General features: G+C 44.2%; 2 protein-coding genes across 2 annotated transcripts; both read left to right on the forward strand.

Annotated features, from left to right (window-relative positions):
- Window positions 1-749: 749 nt before the first annotated feature.
- On the forward strand, window positions 750-7,917 carry LOC117058174 (sulfotransferase 1A1-like). The gene is made up of 7 exons (XM_033169157.1): window positions 750-1,176; window positions 3,898-4,026; window positions 4,125-4,222; window positions 4,319-4,445; window positions 5,579-5,673; window positions 6,507-6,687; window positions 7,544-7,917. Exons 1-7 carry the CDS (start codon window positions 996-998, stop codon window positions 7,654-7,656), a joined length of 924 nt encoding a protein of 307 aa, XP_033025048.1. The 5' UTR covers window positions 750-995; the 3' UTR covers window positions 7,657-7,917.
- Window positions 7,918-16,352: 8,435 nt separating this feature from the next.
- LOC117058177 (sulfotransferase 1C1-like) lies at window positions 16,353-19,595 on the forward strand. Its single transcript, XM_033169161.1, has 7 exons — window positions 16,353-16,597; window positions 16,728-16,850; window positions 16,948-17,045; window positions 17,350-17,476; window positions 18,605-18,699; window positions 18,906-19,080; window positions 19,361-19,595. Exons 1-7 carry the CDS (start codon window positions 16,423-16,425, stop codon window positions 19,471-19,473), a joined length of 906 nt encoding a protein of 301 aa, XP_033025052.1. The 5' UTR covers window positions 16,353-16,422; the 3' UTR covers window positions 19,474-19,595.
- Window positions 19,596-22,086: the final 2,491 nt, after the last annotated feature.

Genomic DNA, 22,086 nt, shown 5'->3' on the forward strand with positions numbered 1-22,086 from the left:
GCCTGACAGAGTAACTCTGGACCTCTATTGCCTCTTGATTTGTTTTTGAGACCAGGATACGCTCACCTGGATCTGTTTTCCTCAGTAAATTTGATCTGTTTATTTTCCCTCCTGACTCTGCATTATCCCAGCCACTTTGCTAACATGGACCACTCAGATACTAAGCCTGTGAATGAATTCGGCAGAATTCGCTTGCTAATTTGTTATGTTTTCCTTAGTCCCAGTAAAGATGATAGCTCAACTGTGAATTGTGGAGTTTTCCCTCACCAACAAACACAGCTGTACAGTATACCGTATTTGTTGTTTATATACCCAGAAGGGCTCTTATGTCATTCCTTCATTATCTATTACTTGCTATTATCTCTTAATTGTTATTTTTTTAAAAACACTCTGGCACTGAGCCAAAGAATTTCAACACAGGAAAGCCAATGGCTGCAATAAAATCCCTCCACCAGGCAATGGGAAGAGTTTAGTCGTGTTTTGAAAGAACTTGTGTGAAGTCTGGATTTCCTGCGAGAGGAAAAGAGGCTTTTCAGGCTGAGGGTAGAAGAAGCAGCCAAGATTCTTGGATTACTTGCAGCGGAATCTTGAGATCTAGGCAAACAGCAGACAAAATCAACAAATTGGAGGTTCTGGGAGTGTTCAGAGAAAAAGCCTAGTACTGTATTCATTCTGCCTATACACTCCACCCATCCACCCCCTGCGGCCATTCTGTTGGCTGGTAAAACAATGGGCTGGGCTGAAATGATAAAATCAAAGCTGTTTCCTGGGGTTGGACTTTCCTGAGTGAGGAACTAGCCTGTTGCCCTTTAGATTGCATAAGAGTGATGAAATAAAACAGGCTGGGAAGCAACTGTGCCTGGAAGCAGGACGAGAAGCACAGTTGTGGAGTGGAAGTGGAGAACCCTCTTAGAGAATAACTCCAGAGGGCAGGCTACACCCAGGAGGCTGCTGCTTTCTTTGTGAAGGGCTACACAACCCTCGCACCTCGGACCATGGCCAACCAAAAAGACTACAATGACTTCTTGCATGAGCACAAGGAGGTCTTCCGGAGGTTCCCGCTGGAGCTAGTCCATGGGATCCCCCTGATGGAGCCCATTGCTCAACAGTGGGCTCCGATTGAAAACTTCCAGGCGCGGTCAGATGACTTGCTTCTATCGACTTACCCCAAAGCAGGTGAGACACCAGAAAGGGGAGCAGGCGGGGTGTGGAACTAGGGCTGTATGACTGCAGAAGGAAAAACAGAAGGTAAGGAGGAGGGCCACAGCAATCGCAGGTGCCATGCCCCCAAGAAAACAGGTGGGGTGGGGGAAGACCAAGGAGACAAACCTCAAAGCACCCTCACAGTTCTCCTGTTATCCAGGAAATAAGGAGGAACTGTTAGGGAGAAATTATATTCCGATCACCTTTAAAGCTGAACCAACCTATTTGGCACACTCTCCAGATTTTGCAAGAGAATTATCCAGCCAGCTGATGTGTACAAAATTTAATATACTAAAGGTAAAATATGCATCAAAATGCATGTGTGAGTGAAAACAGCACAGAAAAATGCATTGTTCTGGGAGAAATTGCTTTGCAAAAACGTGCATGTTAGGCAAAGTTCTGTACAAAAACATGGAGGAATTTCTCACTAAAATGCTGGTGAACTTTCATGGCGATTTTAAAAGGGCAACAACACAGCAAACTGACATGGAAATGTGTAGAACTGAAAGACTGGAAAGATAAGAAACAGAGAGAAACCACAATTGTCAAATTTGCCCATCCTGGTGATTGCTGCTCTGGTGAAGAAATGCACTGGGCCCAATAAAAAAAAATCGGGAGAAAGGGAGCAGAAATTGAGGTTTATTTCCTTAGGTTGGTTTCATGTGTTTGTTTTGCTGTAAGGTTGCTCAATTTTCTCTCACCTTAGGGAGTTACATAAATATGTGTCTTGACAGAGGAAATGGCTTTAAAAGCACCAAAAAGAAAAAAAAAGTTCTTTCCGAAAGGATGGTACATTATTTCATAAACGTAAACATGCATAAGTTGTTATTGTTTTTCCAAAAAATTGGTTTCATTGTGCAATGTGCAAAGCATTTATTTGTATTTTAAGTTACCGCAAGATGCTTGAGTGTTGTAAGCCCTCAGGACTGAGGAGGATATTAAATAAGTGGAACAAACAAGTAGCAGACATGTTGTTGCTTAGTTTTTTTTTTTTTTAGTATCTGCTTAAAAAAATGTAATAGAGGCATGCATGAGGGGGACAACAGCAGGGACAGGTCAAGCTAGCATGGCCAATAGTTAAGAGAGAGTTATACATTAGAGGGGAGGCAATGTGGGCAAATGCTTTTGCATTTGTTTGAACTATGGATGAGGGAGAAAGTCCATGCACTTCACATTCGAGGTAGAGCCAAACTCTTCTTATATACCTGCCTAGCCAGCACTTTTGGAAACAACACGTGAAGCAAAACGCAGTCATTTCGTCCTGACTCCTGCTCCCCAAAAACACAGACTGAGGCTCTTACTTATTTAAAGAAATCTTTATTCAGATGCAGCGCTCCTCTGGAGCTGGCAATTCAGAGCAGGGCAGGGAGTTCCAAAATGGGCTTCCCCACTCCTCCCGACAAGTTTTTAAAGTTGAGGTACAAGAAGAAGAAGAGTTTGGATTTGATATTCCGCTTTATCACTACCCTAAGGAGTCTCAAAGGAGCTAACGTTCTCCTTTCCCTTCCTCCCCCACAAGAAACACTCTGTGAGGTGTGTGGGGCTGAGAGACTTCAAAGAAGTGTGACTAACCCAAGGTCACCCAGCAGCTGCATGTGGAGGAGCGGAGACGCGAACCCGGTTCACCAGATTATGAGTCCACTGCTCTTAACCACTACACCACACTGGCTCTCACTCATAAGACTCTCTTGCCTTGCAGCAATGCTGAGCATGAGCTCTGTTGTCGGTAACAAGGCTGCCTCCTCCTGTTCAGCCTCTCCCCGTGGCTTATAAAAGCTCTCCCCAGCTTCCATGGACACACTCTGCTCCACTGAAGGGTTGGAGGCAAGAGCTAGCATCCCTATTTCCTCTCCGAAATGGCTGAAGCCAGAGTGGAAAGGGGAGATCCCCTTCCTCCACCCCTGGTTCCCATGGTATATTCCCCCACTTCTTCTTTCTCCTCTGTCTGGGCCAAATCGGATCCCAACAGCACTTGTGGGGCTGATAACATAAGCCTTCAAAATTCACACATCTTTAAATTTTGCAGTGTAGGTCTCCAACCAAGTAATGTGTAGAAAAAGTGCCTATGCTAGGGCAAAGTTCACCTCAAAATGCCAATATTAGTGGAAATAACATATCCAAAATGCATTGTAGTTGGGGAAATCTGCAAAAATGTTTGTTAGTTAAAATTGCATGCCAACGTAGGTATATTAGGAGAAATTTGCACCAATTTCAATTTTGTGAGGACTTAAAAAAAATAAAATCCCAAAGGTGAATGGAAGTTTGGAGAACCGAACTTAAGATTGGAAAGACTGAGATAAAGGGAAACTGACAGATTCACCAAACCCTGATTTCAGTTCAGGTTGTTGTTGTTGTTGTTGTTTAGTTGTTTAGTCGTGTTCGACTCTTCGTGACCCCATGGACCAGAGCACGCCAGGCACTCCTGTCTTCCACTGCCTCCCGCAGTTTGGTCAGACGCCGTTTACCTTCCTGCCAGAACGGTACCTATTTATCTACTTGCACTTCGACGTGCTTTCGAACTGCTAGGTTGGCAGGAGCAGGGACCGAACAACGGGAGCTCACCCCATCGCGGGGATTCGAACCGCCGACCTTCTGATCGGCAAGCCCTAGGCTCTGTGGTTTAGACCACAGCACCACCTGCGTCCCTTTAGGTTCTAGTAGATCTCTATATTTACTGTTCCTCTGGGCTTTCAGGTACCACATGGATTCAAGAGATTGTTGACCTGGTCCTTACCGGCGGCGATGTGGAAAAAGCTCGCCGAGCTCCCGTGTACATCCGGATCCCATTTCTAGAAATATGCTCTCCACCCCCGGTGCCTTCAGGTGAGCCCAGAAAACCCAGGCGCACAGCTCCACTTGTGGGGGAAAAACCCACAGGCAGCGGACTAACTCATCCAACCCTTTCTCTGATTCTTTCTTAGGGGTCAGCATTCTGGTAGATACCCCATCTCCTCGTGTGATCAAAACCCACCTCCCCTTCCAGCTTGTTCCTAAAAGCTTTTGGGAAAAGAAATGCAAAGTAAGTGTCGCTTACCTCATCCCTTCCTGCCACCCCCCACCCCTCAATCCTGCTCCGATGCCGCCTCATAACATTCTCCCTTCTGGTCCCTCGCAGGTGATATATGTCGCTCGTAATGCCAAGGACAACCTGGTTTCCTACTACTTCTTTGACCAGATGAACGTGACGCAGCCAGACCCTGGGCCATGGGATGGCTATGTTAAGAAATTCATGGAGGGCAAAGGTCAGTTCTGGGAGAAGGAGCTCATCTTGAATAATTAGTCCTTGTTGGGCATGGGGAGGGTGGGGCACAGAAGATGACCTGATTCCCTCTCCATGATGAATGGGGTGTCTAATGAATCAGAACAGCAGCAACTGAATTTTCTGAGAGCCACCTTGAACCTCAACAGCATTGCGATCCCCCTTATATCAGGGTGCTGCCCCAATCCACATCAGTTGAAGGCCACTGAATTAGAGGGAAAGTATCCAGGGACTCCTGGAATTTATAGACTCATGTAAAGCAGGTTCCCTTGGTTTTTCATTGGCCCTCACCCATTTTTCGTCTCGCACAAAGCCCCTTTCCTGTAACAAACTTCTGGGTTTCCGAGAGGGTTCCTGGCTTACAAACAGATTATTTTCCAGAAGCGAATAACAAGATATTGTGCTTTAATAATAATAATAATAATAATAATAATAATAATAATAATAAATTTTTATTTATACCCCGCCCTTCCCAGCCAAAAACCGGGCTCAGGGCGGCTAACACTAATTAAAATCACAGCAAAAACATAAAAAACAATCAATTTAAAATACAGATTAAAATACAAATTTAAAAATTCAAAATTAAAACTGCAGTCTCATTTTCAAATAGCCCACCAATAAAAGAATGAAGCATAAGTATCAAACAGAAACCAACCTAAACGCCAGGTGGAACAGTCTATCACAAGAGACCAGTGCCCTGCGGAAAGATGCCAAATCCCGCAGGGCCCTTGTCTCTTGTGATAGACTGTTCCACCAAGTCGGTGCCAATACTGAGAAAGCCTGTATTTCCAGAAGTGCCTTAAACACTATTTGAAACCTTTAATATAACGTGCAAATTAAAGGTTAGGGAAATGTCAGGAAAACTGAACAATGCAGCCTTTACCTCCTATCGTCCCTGACCATTGGTCATGCTGGCTGGAGCTGATTCCCTCAACATCTGGAGGGCCACCGGTTTCCCAGCTCTGCTACATACCTGGAAATAGGTACCCCTGTACGGAGTGGGACTTACTTCTTCTAAGTACACATGGATGGGATAGGACTGTGGGATTGCATTGGATTAATTGATTCCTTTAACAGACTTAATCCTTGTTACATCTTATCTCACTTGTCCCTCAGTTCCCTGGGGCTCTTGGTATGACCATGTCCGGCGTTACTGGGATGAGAAAGGAAACCACCGTATCCTGTACCTCTTCTATGAGGACATGAAAGAGGTGGGTGTAGAATATGAATCGGCCAAAGGCCTGGTTGGAAGAGAATGTTTTCGCCTGGAGCCTAAAGATATATAAAGAAGGCTCCAGATGAACTTCCTTGGGGAGAGCATTCCACCAATGGGGAGCTACCACAGAAAAGGTTTGATCATGTGTTGCCACCCTCCAGACTTCACGTGGAGGAGGCACACAAACGAAGGCCTCAGGTGATGAATGCAGAGTCCAGGGAGGTTTATATGGGAAGAGGGGGGTCCTTGAGGTATTGCGGCCCTGAGCCGTTCATGTATACTTTCCCCATACATATGCATTTGTACACCTTTTTTTTTTTGGCTCGCTTTCCTGCAAAATTCAGAGATGTCTGAACTTCAGAGCTGCATTTCAGTTTGCTTATTGTTTCAAGAAGCGCAGATTAGGTAGAATTGCATTAAAACGCGAACTCAACCGAATTTATCTCCCATCCCTGGAAGTAATACAAATCTCCCAGCATGTGCAGAGGGCACGTTCCTCACTCAGGTTGCCCTCAGAAATGTGAAATTTTAACACTACTGTACTGCCTCCAGGTCAAGGCTGTGTGAAGCACAACTTGGAAAAAAAAGCGTGTTTGAAACAGAGAGGCATGTGATGCAAAAGTAAATTTATCAAGTGCAGAAATGTGGAAGGGATCCAGAGACCATTGGGTTTTGCTTCTTGAAAAAGAACCAACCAGACAGTTAGTGTTTCCTTCCTGCACTCTCAGGAACCTCAGAGGCATTCTGGAGCTTATAAGCAAATTGCAGTTCCAAGTTGCTCTGTTGCGACCTCACTCCCATCCACATCCATCTGTATGTATCCGCCAGGACTTGGCTCGCGAGGTCCGTCGTGTGAAAGATTTCCTGGAGGTTGATCTGCCTGAGGATGCCATTCAGAAGATTGTCCACCACGCATCATTCCAGACCATGAAGAAGAACCCAATGACAAATTATGAAACCGTCCCCGACGTCATCTTTGACAAGACAAAAGGCAACTTTATGAGGAAAGGTGAGTAAGTGATGCTGGTCTTTTAAGACCTCAAAAGACATTGTTTCCGGCTGCACAAGTTCCCCCACAAAGAAGGGTAAAATTGGGGAGTGAAGTTTAACTGGGGAGAGTAATCCTTTATGCAGTCTGGGCCCAATGTATCGCCCAGAGACTGTTCCAGTGGTTTGAAGTGCATTTTGCTAACTTTATAGGGAATCAAAGTGTGTAGTCACCAAGCGCTTTCTTATTTGACGATCACTTGTAGCCGAGTAAGATTGTCTTCCATGAAAACGGTCTTAACAGTGAGTCCGTAAGTGACTGTGGAGGCCAATTCTGGATCCACACATCCTTCCACAGTGGGGACATAGGTTTCCGGGTGGGAGTTGATCACAGTGAGGGTTTGCCAAACGTGCCTTCCTCTAAGCTCATTTCTCCTTTTCAGCCTGAGTTGGTGCTTCTTCAAAGTCGACGACATCTTTGGTAAAGGCCATCCTGAGAGCTTTAGGCTGCTATCTTAGATATATCTACATGGAAGTCCCACCAAACTCAATATGGCTTACTTCTGAGCAGATACACATAGGTAGAGTAATACAACATATTACTCAAGCACAACTTGGGTTATATGTACAAAACCTATACTCACTGTGCTGGACACCCAAAGGAGGACCATTGTAGATATAAAGGTCCTTTATAAATATAAAGAGAAAAAAAAGCAAATAATAGTCATTTCAGAAACCCACTATGTTAGGAGAGATTATGCCACCTTTCAAAGTGGTCGCAGGGTGAAGCTCTCAGCCACAGGGAAAGGGTCTCCTTAATTCTGAAATCCTCTTCTCTCTCTCTCTCTCTCTCTTTCTCTGCTTCTGCATTTCTTCAGGTGAAGTTGGTGACTGGAAGAATTATTTCACAGTGGCTCAAAGGGAGGAGTTTGACGCAGATTACCGGCACAAGATGGAAGGAACGACCCTGCATTTCCGGGATGTATTATAGACTCAAAAAACTGCCCCTCTTGTATTTTATTCTTGGCCAAGAAAAAAAAATACAAATTATTAATAGATTCTAAAGAAAGAGGTGGCTTCTCACTACCAGACCTAAGGTTATATTATGAGGCGTCCTGCCTGTGCTAGCTTTGGGAATGGATAATTTTAAAAAATACGGATATTTAGACCTTGAGGATCATGATAATAGGTTTGGTTGGCATGCATATCTATGGTATGAAAAGGCAATGGTACATAAAGGATTCTTGAATCATTTTGTAAGAAAATCAATTTATGTGGTATGGGAGAAATATAAAAAATTACTAGAACAGAAAACACCATAGTGGCTTTCCCCACTGGAAACGATATCCTTGATAAAGGTACCGTAAATATGATAAATGACTGGGCAACTTATACAGAGTGTTAATGGAAGCAGAACACCAGTTGAAATTGAAGGGTTTTGAGGATATGAAATTTATTAACTGACTGGTTACAATATCATCTATTAAATGATTTTTTAAAGATAAATTATTATTTTATTATTATAAATTATTTTCTAAAACGTATAGACTGCTCTTGGAATGGTATACAAAAGATAAACAGGTTAAATCAGCAATGATACACAGGGCGAGAGATCTGGGGTATAATATTCAGCTTTCATCATGGAAGAAGTTATGGAGAACTGATTTGAAATCTACGGCATGTTATATGAAAATTGTAACATGCCGTAGATATAATATGCCAAGAAAATTATATGAAAATGATGTACCGTTGGTATTTAACTCCTAGCAAGTTAGCAAAAATGTATAAGACAGGTACAAATATTGGTTGGAAATGTAAAGAAAAAGAAGGCACCTTTTATCATATGTGGTGGACGTGCAAGGTAATAAAAGCATTCTGGGAAATGATATCTAATGAATTGAAAAAAATGTTTAAAATAACTTAGGAATTATAGGTGCTGAAATCCCAAAGGACCAGAAAAGACTGTTCATGTACGTAAGAACAGCTGTGTGGATGTTGATACTGTAGCCCAGAGGTGGAAAGAAGACAAAGTCCCTACCAGAGAAGAATAGTAGATCAAGTTGGTGGACTATGCCGAAATGGCAAAGATGACCAGAAAGATCAGAAACAAGGAAGATCAAAACTTTAATAAGGAATTGGGGGGGGGTGTTATAACATACCTTGGAGACCACTGTAAATAGTTAAAATCGTTAGCGGGATTGTAATAACACTTGTAATGTAACAAGAACTATGGATCTAATGGTGATACAAAAATCTGGATGACTATAAAAGATGCAGCAGAAAGGGTTTGACAATGGGACCCATGGAGAGGGAGGTGGGAAGTGCAGAGAGATTCGTGTGGATCTTGTACTGTTGGAATGTGTTGTGGTATGACTATAATTTTTAATATGTAAAACCAAACAAATAAATAAATAGGAAAAGAAAGAAAGAAAACTGCCCCTCTTGGAACTGTTTCCATCAAGGCACACAACACGTTCTTTTGGCATTCAGCTTTGGTTGTAATAAATGTAGGCACCGTTAACTGTGATTGTGGACACAGTGTGCATTTGCGACAAAAGGAGATAAGTCGGTGGAAGTGGACAGCAAGGAACCTGGGTTGTTTGGGTGATAGGAGGTTGAACTAGGAGTCAGGCAGATCTGTCTGAGATTCACACGTTTTGCTGTGGCAGTATGCTGTCCTAGTCACTGGTTGCTCTGCTTTGGAATGGCTGGGGGAAAAGATAAAGACAACCAGATAAAATGGGACAGAAACGACAGACAGGCCCACAGCATCCCTGGAAACGGCACCAGTGGCAACCGATCAGGGACTGGGCTGGGAACAACATCCACCTAATGCGCTCATCAAACCAATGAGCTTGTGCCAACAGGAACCATAGCATCCTGGGCTCTTTTAGAAGGAAGGGCAAGAGATGAATGTAATAAATGAATGACAGTGGCGAATCTCAAGTTCTGGCTTTAGTAAAGGGAAGCTTCTACGAAATCCGAAAGCCATTGGACCTGTGGTTTTTGTGTATAGCATTGTGCCCTCAGTAGGGTTCGCAAGACTTTCTCCCAATGCCTTTGACAGCAACTTGCTCTCCATACGTTATTCTGTTCATGTTCAACTTGTTAATTTCTGAAGCTCAAGTTGCTCATAAAGGCAGGGGAGCAATTTAGGCTGGGGTGCTTTCTCTCATCAGTTGCCAACCCTAATGTAATGAAAAGTTACAAGTGGGTAGCTGTGTTGGTCTGCCATAGTCGAAACAAAATAGAAAATTCTTTCCAGTAGCACCTTAGAGACCAACTGAGTTTGTTCTTGGTATGAGCTTTCGTGTGCATGCACACTTCTTCGGGAAATTATTACAGAAAATTCCAGCTCTAAGCTTGTCAATGTTGCACCACAGTATGATGTGCAAATTGGCATCAGACTCTTCTTTGGCCCCAGGTAATCAAAGTATATGGGGGGGGGAGTGGTAAATCAGTCTGTAACTAAGCTTATAATCTTCTAAAGGTCAAACTAGATGTGAAAGTGGAAATTTTATATTTATATTGCCCTTCCTACAAAATGATACCAGGCCAGTGCAAATATATACAGATGCACAATCTTTAATAAAAGCAATTGCAAACTGCAGCGCAATAGAATATTAACATAAAGGCAGGGGTTTCTTCAGATATCTGGGCCCTGAGTTGTTTACAGCTGTATAAGCTGTATAAGTAAACAAATGCACCTTAAATTTGGCTCGGTAGCAAATTGGCATCCAATACAGTTCTTTAAAAGTTGGTCATCTATCAAAAATTAAACTGTTCTTCAAGAGTTACTAGCATCACATTTCTTAACACACAGTTATATAACGAATCCCACTTTTTGGGTAGTGATTGATTTGCCGAGATCCTGTTCCCATTCATGTTCAAAACTAGCTCTTGTATGATCATGGCATTGAAGTATACTTCCCATAGTAAGTAAGAAAAGAAGAAACACCCATCTATTTATTTCTAATATCATTCAAATCCCCACAAGATAAGATATAAAGTTTCTTAAATTCTGTTACTTGCAGAGGAGCCTGGCCCATGAGGGGCAAATGGGGCGCTGCCCCTCCAAACTCAGCCTGGTCTCATCGGCCACCATCTGCTTGTCTTCCTACTTGCAACCAGCTCAGGGGTGGGGTGGGGGTGGCGGGCGCTGCCTGTGTCGCCTTTTTCCTCCTTAGTCTCAATATCGCCTTGTGCAACTGAGCAGGGAGAAGGATGGGGACAAAACTCTATAATTTGTTGTCTCTCTGCCAGGCACCTGCTCTTGCTCCACCTATTGCTGGTCTCCCTGCCTTCCACCCAACCAGCCCCAATGGGCGCTAGCCAGCCAGCCAGCCAGCCAGCCAGCTAGCACTGGTTACTTGATTCAGCTGAAAGCCAACAAGTCTCAACAAAATGCAGCAAAGTCCAGCAAGGTCCAATAAGATTCAAAGCTGCCCAGCCAGGCCCGCCAAAGTTCACCAAGGTCAAATAAATTCAGCAAGATCTAACAAGTTCAGTCCCTCTCTAATTGTTCCTCCTACAGCAAATATAAAATGGTGAGAAATGAGTAAACAGTCAACAACCATTACAGAGGGGAGTTATCCTTCAATTGCTAACTCCTCACCCCAAATATTTTTATTCTGATCATATTACTTGTTTATCAATTTAAGGAACTACCGGTATATTATCAAGCCCCCCCCCCCCACAGAGTTTTCCTTAACCTCCTCAATTATGTAAAATCTTTCACCCTGTTGTTATCTCAGAGGTTCATTTTCAATGGTAGATATACCGCCATGTCTCCAAATTATTTCTAGCAGCTTCCATATAAACAGCCAATACATTACAATGGACTTGACAAAGTTCACACAGTAAATCCATGGTGGATTTAAAATTTAATCCCAGTTTCCACCCCCTTTGCTCAGTAGACCATAAAGGCCTACCGTATCTGTTTCTAGTTCCTCAAATGGGTAAGGAACAAATTGAGTCACTCGTTACTGATTTCCTTTCATTCTTTCATTTTTCTTGTGAAAGGGCTGGACAAAATTCCAGTGGAAAAAAAACTTAGGGACATGAGATCTGAACCATCACGGGCCACTGAAGAGGGGGACAGTGGCATCATTCCTACATAATGAGGCAAAGATCAAACTGTGTCGTGATTGTTTGCAACGGTACATGGTACAGAGCAGCAGTCGGCAGACATCAGGCTTTTTGGATCCGTTTAGATCAAGTTTGTGGGACCTATGGCCCTCCAGGTGTTGCTACTCAAGGGTTGCCATATTCTGAAGAGCAAAAAAGAGGACACAGAGCCCCCTCCCCTGGGCTAAAGCCTAGTGTCCAAGCACATGTGCTGCAGAGGCCCAGAGTTCAAATTCCAACTAAAGGCTTCAGGTAGCAGGTGATGAGAAAGGTCCTTTCTCTGTTTGAGCCTCTGGGATAGATAGCAAGCAGGGTGAGGGGCAAGAAAGGCTCAGGTGTATTATACCTGAGTCGGTATAAAGCACCTTAAGATAGAGGGAGCCCCAACTCCAGGTTTATCGCTTTGGCCTCTTGTACAGCACCAAGCACACAGCAGAACGTGAGCAGCAGTGATTGGGGGTGCAGGGTGGGAGGAAGGGCCTCTCGCCCTCACCCCGGCTGGACCCTCTGAAGGGGGGAGATGGGTGGGCAAGTTCTCTGCGGCCCTCTCTCAGCTCCCAACAGCCAGAAGCGTGCTTCACTCTACTCTCACCCTGGGCCCACCACACTAAAGGGAGAGGTTCAAGTTTGCTCCTCCCTGTGTAGCATCACGTCTTGCCTCACAAGGCTCCCTGAGCGGCTGAAAGGGAATTAACAAAGCAGAATATTTTGAGCCAGATGTGGAAGATCCAGAGGTGCTGGCAACTCTGCAAGTCACCAGAAGGATAGGAAAATTGCAAGAGTGGCCATAGTCTGTTGACGCGGAGGGAAAGCGGAGGGGGGGGGACTTTCCTGTTTTCTTTCTGTTTAGTAGCATTGCCACCTACTAATGATGACAAACAAACAAACAAACAAACAAAAACCTGGGCATTTTGCCTAATTAAAAAAATCCACCCGGACAGAAATCTTAACCTTGAAAAAGAGGACATGTCCAGGGGAAACCAGACATACTGGTATGGCAACCCTCTCTAGACTCCTGTTGCCATCGTCATCCCTGACTGGGGCTTGACGGGGCTTGATGGGGATGGAGTCCCAAAATATCTGGAGGGTCACAGATTCGTCATCTTCTGTTTTGATACACTTTGGGCTGTACAACTGAAGTGGATTTGGCACTCGTGCGCAACAAAACACTTCAAAAAAAACTTGGACGTCTTGCAGCAATTAAAATTCACTAGAAAGTGTGGGATAACATATGCAGTATTGTATCATGGCCCCAAAAACAAATGTCTCCTCAATGAACAGCTGATGTTGTTTGAAAACCCCACAGAGCAGGATGAATGTTCTAGAAACAGGTCATCTGGAATAGAAGTGTCCCTAGACAATAAACAAACGGGAGTGTTGCTGAGCACATCTGGAGCCTAGAAGTTTGCTTTCAGGAACAGAAGAACTGAACTGAACTTTCACTAAAGATGCGAGGGGGGGGGAAGGGGGAAGTTTGATTCAGTTTGCATTGAAAGCTGAGCCTTCCAATCTGTACTTTGTGAAACAATATGCAGATCAAAGCGCTGCAAACCTTCCACATTTGCACTTCTCTGAATTTTGTGTAGTAGTTCTCCAGCCAAACAATATATGTAACAGGGTAGCAGTTCTGAAAACTTTCCCCTCACAGACCACTTGAAAATTGCCAAGGGTCTTGACAGACCACTTACTGATTTTTCTGCCTGTTGAATAAATTTTGCTGTACTGTGCTTGATGTGGTATGATTTTTATTTATATTTTTACAGACACATCACCGACCGCTTGAATGAAGCTCACAGGCTGAAAACTCCTGCATTAGGATAAAGTGTTTGTAAAATGCATATATTAGTGAGAAGAGTGTACAAAAATGTATTGTGTGAAGGGGAAATGCATCCAAAAATGTGTATTTTAGTCAAAACTGCATATTAGGAGAAATTCATATTTAATTCTGATGATTTTTCATGAGACTTTTTTTATTTCTTTGCAAATTGTTGCAGAAATATGGAGAACTGAATGTAAACTTGTGGAAATGAGAAACTGATAGAATTCAAAAGTCTGCTTTGTCTATTCCCCAGCTTTCACACAAAAGTCCATTTCTGGTTAACTTCCTTAGATTTCTGCAGGCTAATTTATATGGGTGAGAAAAGTTATTTTGATGGCCATTTGGGAGCCAGAAACCTGTGACCGTCTACTATGAATCAAACAGAGATCCTCTAGTAGATCCTGATGTAATTTCTGCCGCCGCCGCCCCCCCCCCCCCAATATAGGTGTGTAAAGGAAGTGGAGTGGAAATCAAGGTGCAGGTATCCCCACAAAGGTTTAAAAGCCGTACAGTGACTTTGCTTGAAGGTGCCAGTAAAGACTTCCGGCGGCGGACACCATTGCGGGTGGTCGTGGGTTGCTTCGGCTGCGAAGCACCCAGTCCATCCCGGGGGTTAGGAGCCCTGCTACCGCAAAGCGGGGCTCCGGTTGGGGTGCGGGAAGAGCGTCCCGCACTCTGGGCTCCCCGGCTGTGCCCGTTGTGGCTCCGAACCCTTCCCCCGCTCCCCCTGTAAAGGGGGAGTGGGGGTGAAGGGACGACGGAGCCGGGCTACAGGGGAAATGCCCCAACCGGGATGTAAATGCGGCGACAAAGCCTGTGATGAGCGTCTAAGTTCTACCTGTCATTAAGGAGCTGTTAAGAACCCAGAGGCTGTAAGTAATTGATTGACTCTTTGTTTTCCTGGAACGATCTGGGGGAAAGAAGAAAGGCAGCCCGCCTCCCTCCCTTCGGGTGGTGAAAGAAATTAACTCTTTAAGTGACTGCTGCTACAACAATCAATTGAAAGCATTTGGAATTTGAAAACTGAGTCTGTTGAGATCTCCTTTTGGGGGTTAACTGAGGAAAAAATATCTCCATTTGAAGTTTTGGTCTTTATACTCCGGCATTGGAGAAATGGCGGCGACTTGGACTTTCGTGGGAAAAAATTGAAACAAAGGAAGGAAGAGACAGGAACTGAAACTTGATACCCATCCTCCCCCCCAAGATGCTGGATTTTGCGCTCGTGCTGGCATTGAATGATTGGGAGGATGAGGAAAAGCTTACTGTCTTTCAACTGGAACTGCTTGATCGAAAACTAAAAGCCTTGAGTGGAATTATAAATGGAAAGAACTTATTTTCCACAGAAGAGGCTTTTCAAAAGTTTTACTCAATGGAAACAGACTTTTGCAAAGAGCTGGGAGAGGTGTTGGAAGGATGGTCTGAGATGGCTGGGCAACTCCGAATGGAAGGGGGGCCGGTTTCTGGGGGTGGCAGCCCTGGAACGGGAAGATTTTCAATATCCAGACCCCGAGGTGGCAGCTCGGGGGCAAGGGACATAGAATTAAGATTTTTACAAGAAGAAGTAGTATGGCACAAAGAAACGGAGAAACCCAGAATGGAGGGGATGAATATACTGAAGCTCGGTGCAAGGTTTGTTGTGAAGGCAGCCTGGATCTGTGGACATCCAGAAGAAGATAATTGGAGAACCGGTTCTGGTGAAAGGCAGAAAAAAACAATGGACAGAGGGGGAGTGGGTTGAAGCATTAAATGTATAATCTGAATGGCCTGCCACGGTATCCGAAATCGGAGTGTGAAGTCTGTTAATTATAAGTTTATTTTAAATAAGTAAGGAGATATTGAACTTTAAGTTAAAAGCAGCATGATAAACGATAGAAGAAATAAGTTTAGCTATAAGAATACTTGGTTAAGATTTAGGTTATAATGCAAAGATTAAGACAATTGTGTTTTTTCTTTTTAAGTAAAGTTAAATTTTTTATAGAGAAAAGTTGTTAAGGAAATAGTTTACTGTTCCAAAACCGAAGGTGTATAGGCGGGGGAAGTCAAACGTCAAGATTCAGAACTAGAAATTTTTTTTTTGTTGTAAGATAAGAAGAAGAATCCTGACATTATGTGTATTTGTATTTGTTTTGGTATTTGTAGGTGTGGGGTTGGGTTTGTGTTATTTTGTGAAAATGTCAATAAATTCTGTTTAAAAAAAAAAAAAATGAAGGTGCCAGTAAAAACCTCAGACCAAGGCATGTGAGGAAACTCAGCCACAACCTCACACACCCCTCTCTCCATCCGCACCTGCATAGAAAACACCCAATCCCGTTCCCAGGTCAACAAAGGTGCCTCTAGAATGCCAGCATTTCGCTGGAGGAATTCGTGTGCAGGCTGGGAAACTTAAGCGTGGGCAATTAAAGTGGATTAAAGTACTCTGTTGCATAACTAATCAATTTTTAAAAGAATGGAGTTGGAAAAGTGGGATGAACAAATGATTAACAGCAATTTGTATATAAGTACCCCGCAAGCAAATCTGCACAAATGCTCGCCCAGCAGACAAATCAGACCAAATGCTCAATGAAGACAATTATAATCTAACATCTGCATAAGCTTTGCACCAGAAAAATTAGGAGGACTTTGAGGTCATCTGGTGGAGCCCAAAACAATTTCAGGAAGTGAGATTGAGAGAGAAGGGGGGAAAGAAAAAAGAAACTGAAAGTCAGGGAAGAAAAAGGAAAACTGACCAGCGGCTGCTGACAGCAGACGTAGAAAGGAAGCCGGCTGGCTACTTAAAAGCGGGTCCTATACTCTCTTTTCCTGCATTGCCAGATGACAAATCTTGAATCGGACATGGAAGGTTTAGACCCTAAGTTATCCCAGCGCTCTGAGCTGGTGGAGGTCGACGGAATCCCTTTGCTCAGTGGTGCTGCAGAAAGATGGAGTCGCATATCAACCTTTAAAGCCCAGGCAGACGACCTTCTCATTTGCACATACCCCAAAGCAGGTAATTGGGAATAAAAGAGAGATGTGGGGCATTAGCACAGAGGCCGGGGGCTGGAATGGTGCTGGGAAGTCGAGGGCTATTGGCTGAATGATGGGGTCTTCTCAGGTCTTCTCTCAACACCTCCTGCCAGGGACCACTTGGACGCAGGAAATTGTAGACCTGATCCAGCATGGAGGGGACCCTCAGAAATGTGCTCAAGTCCCCATCTACAAACGGATGCCCTTCATAGAGATGCACAGTCCCTTGTTCTCACGTGAGTAAGAAAGGGAACTGCTTCTGGGAGGCGATGGTTGAGGGTGGGGGACAAAAGGGTTTATCTCGGCGCTGAATGTTTTTCTTTGGTATCTCAGGCTTGGAAGAGGCAGAGCTAATGCCATCTCCACGTACTCTTAAGTCTCACCTCCCGGTCCAGCTCCTGCCGCCCTCCTTCTGGGAACAGAATTGCAAGGTCATTACAGGGGGACAATTGGAGGGAGGTTGCTTAGGGGATAATCTGAGCCGAGGATCAACACTGTTTGTTCTCTATTGCATTCCTAGTCAGGCTTTTTTTCCTAATTTTGTGGGTAACATTTATTGTACTGTATTAAGGTTCTTATTGTTATGAATCGTTTTGGGAGTCCTTTGAGGCTGAGGGACAGTACTGACACACACACACACACACACACACACACACACAAGAGAATATGAGCAAAACCAGCATGCATGGAGCTGAAACTCCTGGGCTCACTCTTCTTCGTGATCTATTTCTGAAGATCATTTATGTGGCCAGGAATGCCAAGGATAACGCAGTCTCCTACTTCCACTTCCAACGTATGAACGGGAGGATGCCAGACCCGGGAACATGGGACGAATATCTGGAGAAGTTCATTGCGGGGAAACGTGAGTAGAGGCAAAATATGGGATAGAGGAGATGGCACTGGCCCCAGAGAGAGTAGTGGGGCCCACCCCAAATGCTCAAGCTCTGTACATATGGGAGGAGAGTGGAGCCTATTGGCTATTGATCTCCTGGTCCAAGCAACAGTCTCGGCAGTATGAGGGTTCTTACACAAGGCCACCTGGTTTGAGCAGGCAGAGCAAGGCAAACAGATGCTCTGTGGATGTGATGGTCAGCTCCATGCGGCACCAGTCAACCCAAGACTGAGCTTTAAACAGAAGCTGTGCCTCTAACTGAGTAGCTAGCACTGTCTTTAGTGAGAGGACCCCTCCCATTTAAAGGAAGCCAGGCTGCTTTTCAGAAATCTAAAGCAGCTGGAGACGCTGCAGTTCCACTAGGGTTTGTGAGGTGGGGTAGAGTCCAACTAGAGTCACAACATCCTCTCTCCTCAGACCAGAGAGGCACAACAGAGCAGATTAGCAAGTCTTGGAGAAAAGTAAATAGATTTACTTTTCATTTGCATTAACTATAAATACTTCTAGTTCATGCATGTGTTACTTTACACCACACGAGGACACTGTTTATCTAACAATCTAGCCTGTCTCAGCTGAGCAAGGCCCACTATCATGTGTGGCAAGGCAGGATCAAGTTCAGACAGGATGCAAGGCAATGTAGGGCTCAGGCTGGCTGCGATTCGAAGCAAAGGTGTGACAGGGTTCAAGCTAGAGACACAGTGGGGCTGTGGTCTGGGGAACACAAATCTGAAATTGCTCCAGCAAAGAACAAGGGGACACTGAGCCCTTATACAGTAGTAGCTGCAAGAAGTGTGTCCTAATTGTTAGCACCACCTTGGCAACAAGATACTGCTCTATGTGAACCTGCAAAGGGGTTGTTGAGTTGTTGTTTTGTTCTCCTTTGAATTCTGATTAAAATGAGCTTAATACCGTATTTTTCCATCTATAAGACATCCCCTATTTTTGGGGACTCAGATTTAAGAAAATCACCTCAGCACTATCTGTGTATAAGACGCCCCCTAATTTTTGACATAATTTATTAGGGAAAAAACCTAGCCTTATACACAGAAAAATACAGTAATCAGAATTGATTCTCTACCTCTTTACCTCTCTTTGCAGTTGCCTGGGGCTCTTGGTTTGACCACGTTCGTGGTTGGTGGAAGGCTAAGGATTCTCACCCAATTCTCTATCTCTTTTATGAAGACATGAAAAAGGTGAGCAGTTTACATATGCACTTATTCCTTTCAGTAATTTCAACCAGGAAGGAATTTATCTGCAATAAATATTCCAAGCAACCACCTGCATACAGTGAGCTTCTGAAAATTAGTGTCCCAAATAAACGGTAAACACAGTGAGCTTCCTTACGGCAGCTTTCCAGCCAGAATCCTCTCCATCATCAGCCTTATCTTTCCCTTCCTAGCACCCAGCCTTAGCAATTCGGAAGATAGCTCAGTTCCTGGACCAAGACCTTTCTGAGCCAGCTTTGAACCGGATCATGCAGCACACAGAGTTCAAGAGCATGAAAGCAAATCCCATGGCTAATTACAGCACAATGCCAACTTACAACCACGCTTTGTCACCCTTCATGCGAAAAGGTAGGAGTAAAAAGGACATTTTCCAGCCACAAGTGATATGGGAGGAGAGCTATGTACAGATCATACATTTAAAGCACATCACCACTTCCCAAAAACACTGGGAACTGTAGTTTGGTAAGGGTGCTGGGAGTTGGAGCTCTTTAAGGGGTAAACTACAGTTCCCAGGATTCTTGGGGGGAAGCCTTGGCTGTTATTATACCTTTAAAGTATGTTGTGTAGTAGCAGAAGGGAAACAGCATGCATTGAGGGGGGTTTTCTAAACTGTTTCCCTTGCCTGCAGGCACCGTAGGAGACTGGAAAGACTACTTCACAGTGACTCAAAGTGAACGGCTTGATGATCTGTGTGCCCAATTATTAAGGGGCAGTGGCCTGACCTTCCACACTCAGCTATAAGCATCCCTCTGTGCTCTTCATCAATCCCATGCCCGGAGCTTGGGCCTACATTAAACAAAATAGACCATGTAGCCACGAGCAAGGACCACATAGGTTGTGCATGTTTATTTTGAATTTTACTTTTAAAAAAATAATCAATGATTTGTGAAATAAAATGATTGTGTTTGCTCTTTATTAATTCCACACTGAGTATGAAGAAAATAACTAGCCTTGCATTATTATTTGTGTTCTACCTTCTTTCCAATTAACCCCAGGGGACAGATTTAGGGTTTAACCATTTTAACTTTGCAACAACTCTATCCTGAGCCCTGAGGCAGGCTGTAGTACTGAAGAGAGTGGAAAGAGAGGTTTAAAATAAGTTTTGTTTATAGAAAGTGGCTTTGTGGGGTGTTATATTGGATTAGATGAAGTGAGTATTGCTTTTATATAGCAGATAGATGAAGAATCGTACGTTCTTTATTTTCTGAATCATATTTTTCTATCTTTTGCTTTTAACCTCTTTTCTGTACTGTTTATTCTTTCTTTTTTTCCTACTCTATTTCTCTCCCTCCTTTTATGTTTTTGTTGTATCTATTTAAAAGACTTGTTTTGGTTAAAAAAAGGGAAAAGATAGTATGTTTTGTAATTTTCTCCATAAACCTTAAAAAAATGTTGAAAGGAAGGAAGGAAGGAAGGAAGGAAGGAAGGAAGGAAGGTTTAAGGCCTGAAGCCAGCACATCTTTGCCTTCATCTAACCTGGATGAGCTAGGCAGTGATATTGCTGGTTTGGAGTGTCATTAAAAGTACAGTACTGAGACCAAGGTGTCTTGAACTATTCTGTGTTTCATCACCTCACTAGCCACCCTGCAAATCCTCTCCCCCTTGGTTAGGATTTGCCCCAAAGAGAAAAGCATCTAGAGGAACAGGCTTTCCCTTACTGGAGAGAGGGGCAAAGGTCGTGTTCACTCCCTGCCACCATGACCCATTGATCTTTCAGACTGTACTCTTATTTTAAGTGTGTTTGGAACAGCCTTGTGCTTGACGGCAGGAATTTGCTATCACGTTTGAAGACGTGGTTCCCACACTGTTCTGTGCTTTGTGTGTGTGAGAGAGTGCAAGAGCGCTACACTTGACTGTTCATGATGTACAGGGCACAAGCATTTAGAAGGATAGGAATATGCAGGAGGAGAAGACCATTTTCAGGTAACCTGGTCTTGAGAACTAGTGTGGTGGAGTGGTTAGTGTGTTGGATATTAGGACCTGGGAGATCAGGATTCAAATCCCCACTTGCCCAGGAAGCTCATTCAGTGTTTACGAACAATACCTTTACATTTTTATTTATTTCTTAAAGAGCTCAAGTTGTTCAAAAACGTACCTTTGCATTAAGGAATCACCCCGACTCCTCAATAATTGTGATCCTATGTATTCCTGACTCAGGAGTAAATCTTAGTGGACATATTTCTAAGGAAACATGCAGAGGAGCAGACTGCACATTTCTTAATAGACACTGTGCTAGAAGCATAGCCAGGTGAAGAAGAAAAAAGAAAGGACAGTGATCCTCTCTAATGAGAAGCTACACCTGTCAATACTCTGTCTTTCCTCCTGGGTGCCTCCATCCTTGGCTGCCATGGAGGCTTCTAGAGCGTTAGACAGGGAGCCCAGCAGCAGATGGAGCCAAAGACAGGCAGAGCCAACTAAATATGGTTTTGTCCCCATTCTGGTACTTGCCAATGCGGAGAAGGAAGCCAACAGCCAATGCCCCAGAATGAGTGTTAAGGGAGGGTGGATCCACATCACGCACCCAGTACACATCACTCCGGGGGTGTTGCCATATTCCCTTCATAGAGCCACACAGTTTTCAGCATCCTCAGCAAACTACAGTCCCCAGAGCTCGTTATAGAAAACCATCAGGGGCTTGAAATGTGTGGTTTCTGGCATAGCTCAGTCGGTAAACACGAGACTCTTAATTGCAGGTTTGAGCCCCACGCTGAGCAAAAAGATCCCCTGCATTGTTGCAGAGGGCTGGACTAGATGACTCTCGGGGGTCCCTTCCGACTCTACCATTCTATGGTTCTAAAGCAGAGCAGCGGCTGCCCCTTCGCCCTGGTGGCCCTTCACACCCCAGACGACCCCGCTGTGAAGAAAAGGCTCCTGCATCTACAGCAGCTGCAGAGGAATGTCAATCGTGTCTTTTGAGTCCCACTTCCACGTGCGACACATAAAACCTCCCTTAATAAAACAGCGCAACACCCAAATTCTTCCCCTGCCACAAGCCACGCCTGCGCGCCGCTTTCTCTCGCGCGGCCATGGCACACTCTCGAGCAGTTGCAAAAGGAGACAGGAGCCCTTCCATCTTTTCGGACTCGTTGTCTGGTTGCTATGGCCACCGCCCTTTAGCCAAGCCCTAAAGCCGCCATGTTTGTTGTGGGCAAACTACCCGAGATTCATTTAATGTTGCACACACGCGATGAAAGACTGCGTGGTCCAGACTGAGACGTTAATAACCCCACATTTTATGTCATTCCGGGGAGCGCCTGAAAGGCAAAACACACGGATGCTATTTCAGAAGCTATTCCCCAAAGTAGAAATAGAAAAAACCCGCACCTCTCCACCCCACCGCCATAGAAACAGCAG

This window comes from Lacerta agilis, chromosome 14, assembly GCF_009819535.1.
Source record: "Lacerta agilis isolate rLacAgi1 chromosome 14, rLacAgi1.pri, whole genome shotgun sequence".
Taxonomy (NCBI): Eukaryota; Metazoa; Chordata; class Lepidosauria; order Squamata; family Lacertidae; genus Lacerta; species Lacerta agilis.

Bases quoted from the DNA above. Each gene is read 5' to 3' on its own strand.
- LOC117058174 (XM_033169157.1), top strand. From the start codon at position 996: ATGGCCAACCAAAAAGACTACAATGACTTCTTGCATGAGCACAAGGAG. The intron at 1,177-3,897 runs GTGAGACACCAG...CTGGGCTTTCAG, and splicing joins ATCGACTTACCCCAAAGCAG to GTACCACATGGATTCAAGAG. The intron at 4,223-4,318 runs GTAAGTGTCGCT...GGTCCCTCGCAG, and splicing joins TTTGGGAAAAGAAATGCAAA to GTGATATATGTCGCTCGTAA.
- LOC117058177 (XM_033169161.1), top strand. From the start codon at position 16,423: ATGACAAATCTTGAATCGGACATGGAAGGTTTAGACCCTAAGTTATCC. The intron at 16,851-16,947 runs GTGAGTAAGAAA...TTGGTATCTCAG, and splicing joins GCACAGTCCCTTGTTCTCAC to GCTTGGAAGAGGCAGAGCTA. The intron at 18,700-18,905 runs GTGAGCAGTTTA...TTCCCTTCCTAG, and splicing joins TTTATGAAGACATGAAAAAG to CACCCAGCCTTAGCAATTCG.